This window comes from Aquarana catesbeiana, linkage group LG03, assembly GCF_042186555.1.
Source record: "Aquarana catesbeiana isolate 2022-GZ linkage group LG03, ASM4218655v1, whole genome shotgun sequence".
Classification (NCBI taxonomy): Eukaryota; Metazoa; Chordata; class Amphibia; order Anura; family Ranidae; genus Aquarana; species Aquarana catesbeiana.
Genome location: NC_133326.1, coordinates 679,471,838 through 679,489,946, shown reverse-complemented (window position 1 = coordinate 679,489,946; position 18,109 = coordinate 679,471,838). Strand labels below are relative to the sequence as shown.

Sequence of the window (18,109 nt, the reverse complement as noted above, 5' to 3'; positions counted from 1 at the left end):
ATCAGGAAGTGCCTTACCCAGCACAGGGTCATGCTTCAGAATATTCCAGTTCTTTTTGATAATATTCTGAATTTCGAATGCCTTAGGTATATTGGGTAGAGAAACAGGCCTGTTGGGTATCGAAAGTGGTCTGGTATCGAGATTTTTTATTTTTGTTTTCACTTGTTGGCCAAATATTTGTTAAAGGCTGTCTCTATATGATTGGCATTGTATCCTTTTTCTTCAAACTTTTGTGTAAGAAGCTTACTTTGTTCCAAATAGTCCTCTTTTTTGGTACATATACGTTTCAGGTGACAAAATATTCCATAGGGGACATTCTGTATCCACCTAGGATGGCGGTTGCTGAGAGCGTACAGGTGTGAGGGGGCTGAGTTCGTACAGGTGTGAGGGGGGCTGAGAGTGTACAGGTGAGGGGGGCTGAGAGTGTACAGGTGAGGGGGGCTGAGAGCGTACAGGTGTGAGGGGGGCTGAGAGCGTACAGGTGTGAGGGGGGCTGAGAGCGTACAGGTTTGAGGGGGGCTGAGAGCGTACAGGTGTGAGGGGGGCTGAGGGAGTACAGGTGTGAGGGGGGCTGAGGGAGTACAGGTGTGAGGGGGGCTGAGGGAGTACAGGTGTAAGGGGGGCTGAGGGAGTACAGGTGTGAGGGGGGCTGAGAGTGTACAGGTGTGGGGGGGCTGAGATCGTACAGGTGTGAGGGGACTGAGATCGTACAGGTGTGAGGGGGGGCTGAGAGTGTACAGGTGTGAGGGGGGCTGAGAGCATACAAGTGTGAGGGGGGCTGAGAGTGTACAGGTGTGAAGGGGCTGAGAGTGTACAGGTGTGAGGGGGCTGAGAGCGTGCAGGTGTGAGGGGGGCTGAGAGCGTACAGGTGTGAGGGGGGCTGAGAGCGTACAGGTGTGAGGGGGGCTGAGAGCGTACAGGTGTGAGGGGGGCTGAGAGCGTACAGGTGTGAGGGGGGCTGAGAGCGTACAGTTGTGAGGGGGCTGAGAGCGTACAGTTGTGAGGGGGCTGAGATCATGCAGGTGTGAGGGGGCTGAGGGAGTACAGGTGTGAGGGGGGCTGAGGGAGTACAGGTGTGAGGGGGGCTGAGAGCGTACAGGTGTGAGGGGACTGAGACCGTACAGGTGTAAGGGGACTGAGATCGTACAGGTGTGAGGGGGCTGAGATCGTACAGGTGTGAGGGGGGCTGGGAGCGTACAGGTGTGAGGGGGCTGAGTTCGTACAGGTGTGAGGGGGGCTAAGAGCGTACAGGTGAGGGGGGCTGAGAGCGTACAGGTGAGGGGGGCTGAGAGCGTACAGGTGTGAGGGGGGCTGAGAGCGTACAGGTGTGAGGGGCTGAGAGCATACAGGTGTGAGGGGGCTGAGAGTGTACAGGTATGAGGGGGCTGAGATTGTACAGGTGAGGGGGGCTGAGAGAGTACAGGTGTGAGGGGGGCTGAGAGCATACAGGTGTGAGGGGGCTAAAGGCGTATAGGTGTGAGGGGGCTGAGAGCGTACAGGTGTGAGGGGGCTGAGAGCGTACAGGTGTGAGGGGGCTGACAGCGTACAGGTGTGAGGGGGCTGACAGCGTACAGGTGTGAGGGGGCTGACAGCGTACAGGTGTGAGGGGGCTGACAGCGTACAGGTGTGAGGGGGCTGACAGTGTACGGGTGTGAGGGTAGCTGAGGCACTGAAGGACTTGGTGGGATGGCTAGTGGGCAGACTTGGTGGGACGGCCAGTGGGCGGGACCCTGGGGAATGTTGGTGGTCAGGCTCAGGGGGGGCAGGCCTAAACCTGTATAAAGGGCCCCACAATTTCTGATGGCTGCCCTGGTGTTCATGCACACTTGGGCGTTTACAGCCATATATGAAGAGAAGCACTTAGAGGCTGAAAAATGAAAACCATCACAAGCAAATTCTGGAGAGGAGCTTTTGGGCACTTACATAATTTTGGTAAATCTGAAAGATCGTGTAGTCAGATTATGTAGTTAAAAATTGAAAGACACAGTAACACATTCTAAAGAATAAAAACACCACACAAAAGAATAAAAACTGGGAAAAAATCCCATTTTGGGTGGATATTTGTATTTCTATGTTCCTGGCACATAATTTGTGTTCATCATTAATGTTCATGTAAGCTGCCCTGAAAAAAAATTGTAAAATGTTTTTGTACCTATTCCTTGTGCTTTCTTTTCCTTTGTTGTGTGTGTTTGATGTTTGAGGGATTTTTTTAGACACAGAGTTAAAAAAAAATAAAGCAACTTAAAGATTTTTAGAGAAAGTACACATTTTTGCTATTTCAGTGGTATATTTTATTGATATATCATGAGAAATTATCAAATAACTACAATAAAGCACACACACACACACACGATACACTGATGTATCATGGTAGGTTGCAGTGGCACAAATTGTGAATCGCAAACCAAAAGAATTTTACAGTAGTCATCAATTAACTGAAAATGGATGTGCACCACATACAGTGCATTGCAGAGCACTACATAAAAATAAGGCACAGGTTTTCTTTTTCAATTTTCTATGTGTTAAGGTGTGCTGCCAGACCATTCTAAAATAGTGGGTTGTCTTAACACATTGCCCCTTAAAGCAGAGATCCACCCAAAAGGTGGATTTGCCTGCCTCCTTCCTCCGGTGTCACATTTGTCCCCTTGTGGGGGGGAGGAGGAGGAAGTGGGTACCTGGTTTTGACAGGTACCAGATCCCACTTCCTGCTAAGTTCACCACGGCCTCCGCCGCAGCCAGCTCATTGAGAAAGCATAGCACAATTCGTGCATGCACAGTAGGAAGCCATCTGTGAAGCCGCAATCCTTTATTGCTGGTTTCCCTTACCCAATATGGCGGCGCCAGTACCAGAGAGCCAATCCAAGAAACAGCTTGGGTGAGGACACTGCAGGATCCCTGGACAGGTAAGTGTTCTAATAGTAAAAGTCAGCAGCTACAGTATTTGGAGCTGCTGAATAGGGATGAGCTTCGTGTTCGAGTCGAACCCATGTTCGACTCGAACATCGGCTGTTCGATCGTTCGCCGAATTGCGAACGTTATGGGCCGTTCGCGCTAAATTCGTGTGGCGCGTCACGGCCCATAATTCACTGCGGCATCGCAGTGCATTGCTGGCTGATGATTGGCCAAGCATGCACTATGACCCGCATGCTTGGCCAATCACAGCGCTGTCAGTAGAGAGAGCTGTAATTGGCCAAAGCCAGGGTGGCTTTGGCCAATTATGGCTCAGGGGATTTAGTACACACCCCACACTATATAAGGCCGCCTGCACGGCGGCCCTGTGTAGTGTGTGTTCCGGTGTGCTGAGAGATAGAGAGAGAGAGAGACAGTGTCATTTGATTTGAGTTAGATAGATTAGGCAGAACAGTCAGTCAGTTAGCTGCACTTACAGTGTATTGTGTATATATATGCATCCCAGGTGTTGCATATATATATATACACTGTATTCAGTTTAGCTAGATCCGTTCCTGTTATCTTCTATCTAGACTATTTACATTTAATGCAGTGCGTCCTGCTCATAGTGTTCAGCTAGATCCGTTCCTGCTATTTACATTTAGTGCAGTGCGTCCTGCTCACAGTGTTCAGCTAGATCCGTTCCTGTTATCTTCTAGACTATTTACATTTAGTGCAGTGCGTCCTGCTCACAGTGTTCAGCTAGATCCGTTCCTGCAATTTACATTTAGTGCAGTGCGTCCTGCTCACAGTGTTCAGCTAGATCCGTTCCTGCTATTTACATTTAGTGCAGTGCGTCCTGCTCACAGTGTTCAGCTAGATCCGTTCCTGCTATTTACATTTAGTGCAGTGCGTCCTGCTCACAGTGTTCAGCTAGATCCGTTCCTGCTATTTACATTTAGTGCAGTGCGTCCTGCTCACAGTGTTCAGCTAGATCCGTTCCTGTTATCTTCTAGACTATTTACATTTAGTGCAGTGCGTCCTGCTCACAGTGTTCAGCTAGATCCGTTCCTGCAATTTACATTTAGTGCAGTGCGTCCTGCTCACAGTGTTCAGCTAGATCCGTTCCTGCTATTTACATTTAGTGCAGTGCGTCCTGCTCACAGTGTTCAGCTAGATCCGTTCCTGCTATTTACATTTAGTGCAGTGCGTCCTGCTCACAGTGTTCAGCTAGATCCGTTCCTGCTATTTACATTTAGTGCAGTGCGTCCTGCTCACAGTGTTCAGCTAGATCCGTTCCTGCTATTTACATTTAGTGCAGTGCGTCCTGCGCACAGTGTTCAGCTAGAGCCGTTCCTGCTATTTACATTTAGTGCAGTGCGTCCTGCTCACAGTGTTCAGCTAGATCCGTTCCTGTTATCTTCTAGACTATTTACATTTAGTGCAGTGCGTCCTGCTCACAGTGTTCAGCTAGATCCGTTCCTGTTATCTTCTAGACTATTTACATTTAGTGCAGTGCGTCCTGCTCACAGTGTTCAGCTAGATCCGTTCCTGCTATTTACATTTAGTGCAGTGCGTCCTGCTCACAGTGTTCAGCTAGATCCGTTCCTGTTAAATTCCTACTGACCGGCAGGCTTGTCTGGTTACAGTATATAAAGCTACCTGAAGAAAATTACAGGTGTTCTATTTGATCCTATTAGTACCACGGTCAGGCAGCTAGACTATTTACATTTAGTACAGTGCGTCCTGCTCACAGTGTTCAGCTAGATCCGTTCCTGTTATCTTCCTACTGACAGGCAGGCTTGTCTGGTTACAGTATATAAAGCTACCTGAAGAAAATTACAGGTGTTCTATTTGATCCTATTAGTACCACGGTCAGGCAGCTAGACTATTTACATTTAGTACAGTGCGTCCTGCTCACAGTGTACAGCTAGATCCGTTCCTGTTATCTTCCTACTGACAGGCAGGCTTGTCTGGTTACAGTATATAAAGCTACCTGAAGAAAATTACAGGTGTTCTATTTGATCCTATTAGTACCACGGTCAGGCAGCTAGACTATTTACATTTAGTACAGTGCGTCCTGCTCACAGTGTACAGCTAGATCCGTTCCTGTTATCTTCCTACTGACAGGCAGGCTTGTCTGGTTACAGTATATAAAGCTACCTGAAGAAAATTACAGGTGTTCTATTTGATCCTATTAGTACCACGGTCAGGCAGCTAGACTATTTACATTTAGTACAGTGCGTCCTGCTCACAGTGTTCAGCTAGATCCGTTCCTGTTATCTTCCTACTGACAGGCAGGCTTGTCTGGTTACAGTATATAAAGCTACTTGAAGAAAATTACAGGTGTTCTATCCCAGCTTAGTGCAGCTACAGGCCATTAGTATGTCTGGAAGGCCAAGAAGGAGAGGCAGACAGTCACAAGCCAATAAGAGAGGGCAAGCAGGCTCTGTGTCTAGTGCTGGTCGTGGAGACGGTGCATCCTCATCAGCACGTGGCCATGGGACACGCTTGGCCTTTTTTTCGGCAGCTGGCCATGTTGAGCCGCAACATGCGGAAGACTTGGTCGAGTGGATGACCAAGCCGTCCTCATCCTCCTCATCCTCTCTCACCCATGCCCAGGGTGCTTTGTCTGGCAAAGCAGCGGCCTCTTCCCTCAGCTCAATGTCATCAGTGACTCCTTCCCTAGCTCCACCATGTCCTCATGAGGATTCCCTCGAACTGTTTGACCACAGTGTTGGGTACATGCTCCAGGAGGATGCCCAGCGTTTGGAAGGCTCTGATGACGATACTGAGCTCGATGAAGGCAGTAACATGAGCGCGGACAGAGGGGGTGCCCAAGAAGGACAGCAATCTGGCAGTCATGCTCCCCCTGCTGCAGCATACTGCCAGGTTTGCTCCAGTGATGAGGAGGGAGGGGATGATGAGGTCACTGACTCAACGTGGGTGCCTGATAGGAGAGAGGAGGAGGAGGAGGAGGAGGAGGAGGAGGAGGCGGCAGCACATCACCAACGAGGCAGGATGCCCTCCAGGGGCCAGCCTAAGGGCAGCACATTGACTGCATCACACCCCAAAGCTCCACATGTGCAGGGCGCTGCAGTCTCTGCGCGTTATTCAAAAAGTTCTTTGGTGTGGGCCTTTTTTGAGACGAGTGCATCAGATCGCACCGCTGCTATTTGCAACATATGTCTCAAGCGTATCTCGCGTGGCCAAAATATCTCCCGCTTGGGTACCACATGCTTGACCAGACATATGTTGACCTGCCATGCAGTTCGTTGGCAAGCGTATCTAAAAGACCCACACCAAAGAACAAAGAGGATCTCTCCTTGCTCCTCATCAGCTGAGATTTCCAACCCCACTAGACCTTCAGTCCTCTCTGAGACCTGCAGTGAGAGGAATGAAGGTGTAGAATTAGGTGTGTCACAGCCAAGTACTTGTGGGCAATCTGCTTTTGGTACACCGACGTCAGATTGTACCAGGCAAATTTCCCTGCCCCAGCTGCTGCACCGCCGAAAGAAGTTTGCTCCCAGCCATCCACATGCCCAGCGGTTGAATGCTAGCTTGGCAAAATTGCTAGCACTTCAACTGCTGCCTTTTCAGTTGGTAGACTCTGCCCCCTTCCGTGAGTTTGTGGAATGTGCGGTTCCTCAGTGGCAGGTACCCAAACGCCACTTTTTCTCACGGAAGGCGATTCCGGCTCTCTACCGGCATGTGGAAGGCAATGTCCATGCCTCGCTGGACAGGGCGGTCAGCGGTAAGGTGCATATTACCGCTGACTCATGGTCCAGCAGGCATGGACAGGGACGTTACCTAAGTTTCACGGCGCATTGGGTGACTCTGCTGGCAGCTGGGAAGGATGCAGGACAAGGTGCAGTAGTGTTGGAGGTTGTTCCGCCACCACGCCTCCAAAATGCTGATTGTGACACACCTCTCTCCTCCACCCCCTCCTCTTCTTCTTCCTCCATGGCCTCTTCCTCGGAACCAGCGGTGCTCCGTAGGCGTTCAAGGGGCTACGCAAGTACGCAGGCCAAAAGATGCCATGCGGTGCTTGAGCTGGTGTGCTTGGGGGACAGGAGCCACACTGGGGCAGAGGTTCTGTCAGCTCTGCAGGGGCAGGTTCAGAGGTGGTTGACGCCACGCCAACTTAAGGCAGGAATGGTGGTTTGCGACAATGGCACCAACCTCCTCTCTGCCCTCCGACAGGGACAAATGACCCATGTGCCCTGTTTGGCTCACGTCCTTAACTTGGTGGTGCAGCGGTTCTTGGGCAGGTACCCGGGCTTACAGGATGTCCTGAGGCAGGCCAGGAAAGTCTGTGTGCATTTCCGCCGGTCATATAATGCCAGTGCTCGGCTGACGGACCTCCAAAAGGAGTTTAACCTGCCCAAGAACCGCCTAATCTGTGACATGCCCACCAGGTGGAACTCAACGTTGGCCATGCTGCAGCGGCTGCACACGCAGCAGAGGGCCATAAATGAGTACCTGTGCGACTATGGCACCAGGACAGGGTCAGGGGAGCTTGGTTTTTTTTCCCCACGCCAGTGGGCCATGATCAGGGATGCATGCACTGTCCTGTCACCATTCGAGGAGGCCACGAGGATGGTGAGCAGTGACAGTGCATGCATCAGTGACACTGTCCCCCTTGTCCACCTGTTGGAGCACACGCTGCGTGGAATAATGGACAGGGCACTTGAGGCAGAACAGAGGCAGGAAGAGGAGGACTTCCTTAGCTCTCAAGGCCCCCTTTATCCAGACAGTGTTCCTGCGTGCCCGCCGATCACACAGGAAGAGGACGAGGAGGAAGAGGAGGAGGAGGAAGATTGTGTCAGTATGGAGGTGGAGCCTGGCACTCAGCATCAGCAGCAGTCTTTAAGGGATCAGTCCCAAGAAACACATGGACTTGTACGTGGCTGGGAGGAGGTGGCTGCGGACCATGTCGTTCTTAGTGACCCAGAGGACTCCGGACCGAATGCCTCAGCAAACCTACGCTGCATGGCCTCCCTGATCCTGCAAAGCCTGCGTAAGGATCCTCGTATTCGTGGTATCAAGGAGAAGGACCAATACTGGCTGGCAACCCTCCTTGATCCACGTTACAAGGGTAAGGTTGCGGACCTTATCTTGCCATCGCAGAGGGAGCAGAGGATGAAACATCTTCGGGAGGCCTTGCAGAAAGGTCTGTGCAACGCGTTCCCAGAGACTGGGAGGTTACAAACTCCTGTTTCTGGACAACGTGTTGCTGAGGCTTCGGTCAGTCAAAGAAGGAGCGGTGGAGAAGGTGGCCGTCTGACCGATGCGTTCAGACAATTTTTTGGTCCGCAGCCCCAAGGTATGATCGGTTCCAGCAACCATCGCCAGCGTCTGTTTTACATGGTGCAGGAATACCTAGGGGCAAGATCAGACTTGGACACCTTTCCCACCGAAAATCCTCTGGGTTACTGGGTCTTGAGGATGGATCACTGGCCAGAGCTTGCACAGTATGCAATTGAGCTACTGGCCTGTCCTGCATCCAGCGTTCTTTCGGAACGCACATTCAGTGCTGCTGGAGGCGTGGTAACCGATCACAGGGTGCGTCTGTCCACCGACTCGGTCGATCGGCTGACCTTCATAAAAATGAATGAGTCTTGGATCACCACCAGCTACCAAGCACCTGATGCTGATGTAACCGAATAATTTTTTTTGAAATCTCAGATCCCTTCAAAGACTGCCTATGCTGATGCTGAGTGACTATCCCTGAGTAATTATCCTCTTCCTCCTCAATCATCACGCTGATAGCTTGTAAGAACATTTTTGGTTCTGGGCGCCACCACCAGTGCCTAAGGCACAATTTTTCAGCCCCTGTTTAACAGGGGCGTGTAATTACAATTTTTGATGTAATACTTTGCAGCAGGGCTCGTTCCTGCATTCCAACTAGAGTGTCTGTGAGGGGTTGCAGTGTTGTGGCACCAGCACCAGTGCCTAGGGCCCAATTTTTCTGCCCCTGTCTAACAGGGGCGTGTAATTACAATTTTTGATGCAATACTTTGCAGCAGGGCTCGTTCCTGCGTTCCAACTAGAGTGTCTGTGAGGGGTTGCAGTGTTGTGGCACCAGCACCAGTGCCTAAGGCCCAATTTTTCTGCCCCTGTCTAACAGGGGCGTGTAATTACAATTTTTGAAGCAATAATTTGCAGCAGGGCTCGTTCCTGCGTTCCAACTAGAGTGTCTGTGAGGGGTTGCAGTGTTGTGGCACCAGCACCAGTGCCTAAGGCCTAATTTTTCAGCTCCTGTTCAACAGGGGCATGTAATTACAATTCTTGATCTAATATTTCACAGCAGGGCCCTGTGAGGGCTTACAGTGTTGTGGCCACAGCAACACCTAAGGCCCAAATTTCTGCTGAGTATATAGGGCAGGACCCTACTTTCAAACATCTAACTTACAAACGACTCCTACTTGCAAACGGAAGGAGACAACAGGAAGTGAGATGAAATCTACCCCTAGGAAGGGAAATTCTCTCCTGTAAGAGTTAATATGGGAAAACAAGTTCTCCTTTCCACTGATGCTTTCCAATCCTTGTTCCACAAAAAAACCCAAATTTTCAAAAAACATTTTTCATTGGGACAAAAAAGTGAGGTGAAATCTTCTGAAGAGGAGGAAAGACAGCAAAACAAATGTCACAGGGGTGATAACCCTTCCCTATGTTTTCCAAAAAGCTTAGAAAAGATTTTTTGGCTGGAGCTAAACACGTTAAAAATGTTCAAAATTACAAACAGATTCTACTTAACAACAAACCTACAGTCCCTGTCTTGTTTGCACCGCCTGTATACTGCTGTTCAGAGTATATAGGGCCTGGTGGCCCCACACCTTTCCTTATTTTAATTTGGGTGCGGGGTTCCCCTTAATATCCATACAAGACCCAAAGGGACTGGTAATGGACTGGGGGGTACCCATGCCGTTTGTCTCACTGATTTTCATCCATATTGCCATGACCCGACATGACATTAAACCCGCAAGCAGTTTTAAATGAGATTTTTTCCTTTAAAAATGACATTTGGTGCAGGGACTGTTCTAAACATGGGAAACACGCGTCACTTTACAGGCATACTATAGACACCCCCCAGGTACGATATTTAAAGGAATATTTCACTTTTTTTCTTTTACTTTAAGCATCATTAAAATCACTGCTCCCGAAAAAACGGCCGTTTTTAAAAGTTTTTTTTGCATTGATACATGTCCCCTGGGGTAGGACCCGGGTCCCCAAACCCTTTTTAGGACAATACCATGCAAATTAGCCTTTAAAATGAGCACTTTTGATTTCGAACGTTCGAGTCCCATAGACGTCAATGGGGTTCTAACGTTCGTGCGAACTTTCGGTCCGTTCGCGGGTTCTGGTGCGAACCGAACCGGGGGGTGTTCGGCTCATCCCTACTGCTGAATTGAAATTTTTTTGGTGGGGAGGCTGGAGCTCTGATTTAATTTAGGGTAACATGCTTTAATGCAAATATTATAAAAGGGTTGCTGTTGAAGTAGGACTTTCTAACCAGCAAGCACCATTTCGGTAAGTAATTGTTATCCTAGCCATTGACATCTACTGCTTTCAGTCATGACACGTGTAACATAAGTGATTTTATGTTCTTCTGAACTGATTAGCAAGGTTGCTTGGGAAATGACCAGTGGCGCCAACACCTGAATTGCTCTTTGTCATTTCCTAGGGATTGCGTAAAATGGCTTAATTTATTACCAATGGATTGATATGTGAATAAGCGTCTTTGGACACGCAAACATGCATACTATTATATCCTAAGTGTGGATATATATTGTTTATAGAAAAGCCCATGAGACATTCCTGGCACCAGTCAAAATACTAGGTAACTGTAGAATATGAATGTGTTTCATTGCTTATATAGATGTGTGTGTGCCTCGGTGTGGGAACAGAAAGTAGAACATTATGGAGTGAAACAAAAGAAGGTTTACATGCTGTTCACTGCTGGCTGGAAATAGTTCTCTACAAGATTCATCTGATGATTCATCATTGCTTCCACAAAATCTACATGGTGACAGAAGTGAGATCGCTGAAACATCATGGTTGAGAATGAGAATGGGACGTGTACAGCAAATCAAGACTCTCATACAAGAAAAAAAAAAAAAAAGGTACAAGCTTACACTCTTCTCAATTTTGCTGGTTCACTTGCACTAGATAAATATGAGTCATTTCAATTTCAAGACAATGAGGACAGAGAGGATCCTGATGTCTTAACCACTTCCGGACCGCCCACCATCATTAGACGTCGGTATTTGAAGAGGGGTATCGTTGTTATGGCAGCAGCTAGCTGCCATAACCCTGGTATCCTCTTCTTCAGTGTGGGTGGTCCGCTTTAAGACAAAAGTGGTCTCTGCGGCGGATTCGCCGAGAGATCACTTTTATCTGCGGCGGGAGAGGGCCCCCCCCGCTGTGCTCCGGTGCCCTCCGCCACTTACCAGTGCCGTTGGTAGCGATCGGAAACCTTTCCCTAGCCTGACATGGAGACGAGCGAGTCCATATCATTGCAGGGTGGAAGCAACGTCAAGACGTCACTTCTGCCCATAGCTCTTAAAAAGGGTCATTTTTTTTTTTTTTTAAATTACCATTTTTTTTTTTTTATTGTATTTTAAGTGTAAATATGAAATCTGAGGTGTTTTTGACCCCAGATCTCATATTTAAGAGGTCCTGTCGTGCTTTTTTTTCTATTACAAGGGATGTTTACATTCCTTGTAATAGGAATAAAAGTGACACATTTTTTTTAAAAAGAAGAGTGTAAAAATAAAAAAATAAAAAGGTAAAATAAATAAGAAAAAATATAAAAAATTTTAAACGCGCTCTGTCCCACCGAGCTCGCGTGCAGAAGCGACACACATGTACGTGAGTAGCGCCCGCATATGAATAACGGTATTCAAACCACACATGTGAGGTATCGCCATGATCAGTAGAGTGAGAGCAAAAATTCTAGCCCTAGTACTCCTCTGTAACTCAAAACATGCAACCTGTAGATTTTTTTAAACGTCACCTTTGGAGATTTTTAAGGGTAAAAGTTTGTCGCCATTCCACGAGCGGGCGCAATTTTGAAGCTTAACATGTTGGGTATCAATTTATTCGGCGTAATATTATCTTTCACAATATAAAAAAAATTGGGCTAACTTTACTGTTGTCTTATTTAATCAAAAAAAGTGTATTTTTTCCAAAAAAAGTGCGCTTGTAAGACAGCTGTGCAAATACGGTGTGACAGAAAGTATTGCAACGACCGCCATTTTATTCTCTAGGGTGTTAGGGAAAAAAATGTATAAGGTTTGGGGGTTCTAAGTAATTTTCTAGTAAAAAAAATGTTTTTAACAAATCTCAGAAAGAGGCTCGGTCCTTAAGTGGTTAAGCAAGAAATTTGATAAGATATGCTTACCACAACGTAATGTAATAATAGACAAACTTTTAACAACATGGTTTAGAAATCTGATGAAGGAATACAATCATATTCAGCCACACTGAGACTGCTGGCTAAAAAAATATATCATAAAAGGCCACTAAGGAACTAAGGAAAAGAGAAGCAGAAGTGTTTGTGGTGCAACAGAACAAAAGGCAATGCAGCAACTGTGGTAGTGAACACACTACTGAACACAACAAGTGTCCGCTTTTAACAAAAGGTGTAACTCATGCAACGAATGGAATCATTTTGCAAAATGTTGTAGGTCCATGCCTCAAAATAGAGGTGCGTGGATGACACCATGTAGTCATACTAAACAACAAAATGTGCACTGAATGAAGTGGAAAATGATGATCACCAAAACTGTTTTCATCGTGAAAGTGTGGACCTAATTGCAAAAAAAGGAGAAATATTCACCACCTTCTCAACAGCAAGCAACAAACATATCAAGTTGAAAATTGACACTGGTGCCAAATGCAATGTCATGTCCTTATCCACATTTCTCAGCATTGACCCCAAATCTGAAATTGATCAGTCAAATAAAGTAAACCTGATAGCTTATGGCGGTCAAACAACTCAGACACTGGGCACTTCTACCTTGGATCTATCCAGGGACAAGCTGCTATTCCGCATTGTGGATAGAAATGTTAAGAGCCTGCTAGGCTTACCAGACAGCATGCACTTAAATCTAATCAAACTCAGTCCAGAAGTAGATGCTGTACAACAAGCTCCAGAGCTGACCGCTTATGAGGACTTATTTCGTACTGACACTGTTAGTAAACTTTCAGTCATGCATCACATGCGCTTAGATGAAACGGTACATCCTACCGTGTGTGCCCCTCGAAGGATCCCACTGGCTATAAAAGACAAAGTCTTGCAAGAGTGGGAAAAGACAACTAGACTGGGCATCATTACACCAGTGCAGGAGGCTACCCCTTGGGTGTCTGCCATGGCAGCAGTAGTCAAGAAATATGGCACTGTCTGCATATGCATTGATTCGGTGCACCTCAATAAGGCTTTCCTGAGGCCTTATCACCCATTAAAAATGTAGAGCAAGTGATCGCTGATATGCCACAGGCAACGATCGCATTCTAGATGCAAAATGAGGATTCTTGCAAATCCGCCTGGATGAGGAATCATCATTACTCACAACATTTATGAGCCCATTTGGGCGATACAAATGCTTACGGATGCCATATGGAATTTTAACCGGAAGCAAGGTCTTTCAGAGATGTATGGAACAGCTCTTTGCTGGATAGCCATATGAAATAGTTGTGGATGATATCTTGATTTGGGGATCCTCCATTGAGCAACATGACAAACAACTTAAATGCATACTAGACCGTTTCAGAGCCATCAATATGCAGCTCAATAATACCAAATGTCGCTTCAGGGTCTCAGAGGTGCCATATGTTGGACACCTTCTCACTGATAAAGGTGTCAAGCCTGACCCAGTAAAAACCAAAGCCATCCATCAAATGCCTGCTTCAGAGGACAAACATGGATTGCAAAGGTTTCTTGACATGACCAATTATCTCTCGAAGTTCATTCATCACTACAGTGAGATACCATCTCCACTCCATAAGCTTCTGCACCAAGATGCCAACTGGTGTTGGACTGAACAACATCCTGTTGCTGTGAATACATTGAAAACACATTTAACTAGTCCACCTGTCCTACAGTATTTTAATGTGCATAAGCCAGTGGTATTGTCTGCTGATGCTTCCCAGCATGGTCTTGGTGCAGTCTGTCTTCAAGATGGGAGGCCTGTGGCTTTTGCATCAAGAGCCCTCACTGAGACTGAAGCACGCTATGCACAAATTGAGAAGGAATTATTGGGACTAGTATTTGCCGTGTAAAATTCCATGATTATATCTATGGCCTGTGACTGTGGAGGCGGATCAGCCACTCAACCATACTGAGAAAACCCCTGCATGCAGCATTTGCACGCATCCAGTGAATGATGCTAAAGCTTCAACCTCAGCTACCACCTGAATGTAATCTGTAAACGAGGCCGTGAACTATTTGTTGCAGGTGCTCTTTTACATGCACTCCCCACTTCTGATAACTCTGGAGCATTTAAGGATTATGATGTGTTGGCTCTGGATGGGGTGTTGTCATCCAGAAGGATTCAGGAACTTAAGCAAGAAACACAGGCAGATGCCACCTGTCAGCGCCTCATGGCTTCTTTAAGGAAATCCCACATGACATCCGACCATTCTACTCTATGAGGGATGAATTAACAGTGGATGATGGATTAATCCTGCGTGGTCAGAGATATGTAATCCCTAACTGTGCCAAGCAGAAATACTGCTTGACACAGCTCCATCAAGGTCATCCTGGCAAGTAAAGGCTACGTGATACCATGTTTTGGCCCACTATATACACTGACATTAAAAGAGAAGTTTCCAGATGTGCCCCCTGCAATGCTCTACGACAGCACCAGCTGAGGGAACCTTTAACTATTCACCAAATACCTGACAGGCCATGGTCTATCACAGCAGCTGACATATTTGAGTGGTCAAACAGGGATTACCTGGTCTTGGTGGATTCTTACTCTGGCTGGTGGGAATTTGATGTCCTCCCAAACACTTCCGGTAACACAGTTGTTCAGGGCATTAAAGCAGATATTCTCTACACATGGAATCATATCAATTGATGACTGACAATGCAACTTCATTTCCAAGTAGAGAATTCAAGAACTTTGCTCACCATTGGGATTTACCAGAACTATCACTAGCAGTCCCAATTACCCTAGATCCAATGGTCTTGCAGAGCGTAGAGTATGGTCGGCCAAGCATCTCCTAGAGAAATGTGCACATGATGGTTCTGACATTTATAAAGCTCTACTCAACCTCCGAAATACACACCTAGGGATGGCATGCCTTCTCCATCAGGCTAAAAGAAAAGATAAGCCATGACAAACTGGCCATATGCCTTTCCCCTCTGGAGCCTGGGCAGGTGGTAAGGATGGAGACAACCCATGGGCTTGACAAACTGTACACGGTTCATGGAAAGGCCTGCCAACCAAACAGCTATGTTGTCCATTCTGATGGTAAGGAACCGCTGTCACCTCCTAGAGGTACCTGAATCATACTGTTCTGCCGCTCCTCATGTGCCTATGATCACTTCAGGACCCCAAGCACAGCCCTCTGCTGCTGTGCCAATTGACACTTCCACCAACGGATTTAACAAACAACCACAACAACATTATGACAGCGAGGGGAAAGATGTAGAATATGTATGCGTTTCATTGCTTACATAGATGTGTGAGGACTAGGTATGGGCTGTCTGTTCGGGTCGAACATGAGTTCGACTCGAACATTGGCTGTTCGCCCATTCGCCGAGCACTCATATGTCTATTTCCCCAAAGACAACCTCTGGATATGATGCTGAGCAAGTGCACTGAACTTCTTTGGTCGACCATGGCGAGGCCTGTTCTAAGTGGAACCTGTCCTGTTAAACTGCTGTGTGGTCTTGGCCACCATGCTGCAGCTCAGTTTCAGGGTCTTGACAATCTTCTTATAGCCTATGCCATCCTTATGTAGAGCGACAATATTTTTTTTTCAGATCCTCAGAGAGTTCTTTGCCATGAGGTGCCAAGTTGAACTTCCAGTGACCAGCATGGGAGAGTGATAACACCAAATTTAACACACCTGCTCCCCATTCACACCTGAGACCTTGTAACACTAAAGAGTCAAATGACACTGGGGAGGGAAAATGGCTAATTGGGCCCAATTTGAACATTTTCACTTAGGGGTGTACTTACTTTTGTTGCCAGCGGTTTAGACATAAATGGCTGTGTGTTGAGTTATTTTGAGGGGACAGAAAATTGACACTGTTATACAAGCTGTACACTCACTACTTTACATTGTGCAAAGTGTCATTTCTTCAGTGTTGTCACATGAAAAGATATAATAAAATATTTACAAAAATGTGAGGAGTGTACTCACTTTTGTGAGATACTGTATGTATAAAAGTGCATAAAGTGCTGATAAAGTACAAAAAAGTCCTGTATAGTCCAAACATAAATATTTTAATTCCTCCACCAACAACTCAGATTTTTGCCGGAGTCTTCCCAGTGTAAAGAAGCACCAGCCACCACCTCATGCAATAAACACTCACCAGAAAATGTGCTACAAAATGTGTAGCAAGCTTAGGGTGACATCATAGGTAGGTGTTCCCAGTTCCCAGCATGTAATCCAAGCTGCAGCAAATAAAGCTCACAGCTGAGCCAGCAAAGATGGTAATAGTGTAGTATTTATGTCATGATGAGAATCATATACATAGCACACCAAACAAACAGATCAAAAGTAGTGGTGAGATGTCAGTACTAAAGTCTCTTCCCCTGGGGCAGATTATTATTATTATTATTATATTTATTACTTCTACTTTGATGCTGATGATTATTATTGTTGTTAATAATAATAGGAATATTATTATTATTATTATTATTATTATTATTATTATTATTATTTCTACTTTGATTATACTGATGATTATTATTTCTATTGGATGATGATAATTATTATTAATCATCAAAATAGAAATAATAATCAAAGTAGAAATAATAATAATAATAATAATAATAATAATAATATTAATACTAACAATAACTTACAAAGCCATCCACAACCTGGCCCCCAGCTACATCACTAACCTGCTCTCAAAATACCAACCAACTCATTCTCTTCGCTCCTTCCAAGACCTCCTGCTCTCTAGCTCCCTCGTTACCTCATCCCATGATCACCTCCAGGACTTCTCCAGTGCCTCTCCCAACCTCTGGAATGCTCTATCCCAATCTGTACGACTATCCCCTACTTTGTCCACTTTCAACTGATCCCTGAAAACTCATCTCTTCGGAGAAGCCTATCTGGCCCCCACCTAACAACTGTACATTTATTTTCTCCATCAGCCCATCCCCCACAGTTATTACCTCTTGTATCTCTTGACCTTCCCTCTTAGATTGTAAGCTCTAACGAGCAGGGCCCTCTGATTTCTACTGTATTAAAGTGTATTGTAGTTGTACTGTCTGCCCTCAAGTTGTAAAGCGCTGCATAAACTGACGGCATTATATAAATCCATAATAATAATAATAATAACATATAAATGACTATTTCTGTCACTTACCTTGAAAGCAAAATAAAAGCAGGATGAAAAGTCTCATGCTTACTCTCGAGGCAGACTGTAGAGCATGGGTAGTCACCAGTATATGATCGGTGGGGTGTATGTTCACATAAAGGAAGAGGAAGTTTGTCTGCCAAGGAATGGTGAAGAAACAACAGAAATAGCTGCTTGGAAATAAAATGTTGTAAATTAAAAAAGCGTGGTAAGAAAAACGAGTTGAGAGAAGTGTATATCTACATCAAGGTAAAAATATACATCTCAGTGTACACAACTCATTTTCTGTAGAAAGATAAACTAAAGTGCATCTAAACTCAAGTAGGAGGGAACTATTATGGTACAAAATGAAATGAATAGGCAATATGACTAGATGAGATATATGCATACCCAAACATTCCAACCTGCAAAAACTAATTTCAGGGAGGTGGCAAACTCATTTCAGGGAGGTTTTGTGCCGCTGCTGAACCCCCCCCCCAATTAAATGCAGCCTCACCGTGCCCATGATTTCAGCCTCACCGTGCCCATCATTGCAGCCTTACCATGCCCATCATTGCAGCCTCACTGTGCCCATAATTGCAGCCTTACCGTGCCCATATTTGCGGCCTCACCGTGCCCATAGGGAGCGACCTCCAATACTGTCGCCTTATCCTTTCTCAATCTCTGACTCTT

At 46.2% G+C, this 18,109-nt stretch overlaps 1 protein-coding gene across 1 annotated transcript in view; it reads right to left on the bottom strand.

The window, feature by feature from the left end:
• Window positions 1-17,569, bottom strand: part of LOC141134745 (protein turtle homolog B-like) — a 57,960-nt gene extending 40,391 nt beyond the window's left edge. Inside the window, exon 1 of the mRNA XM_073624184.1 lies at window positions 17,447-17,569. Coding sequence (XP_073480285.1) covers window positions 17,447-17,483 — 37 coding nt within the window. The 5' untranslated portion in view covers window positions 17,484-17,569. The remainder of the gene's footprint in view (window positions 1-17,446) is intronic.
• Window positions 17,570-18,109: the final 540 nt, after the last annotated feature.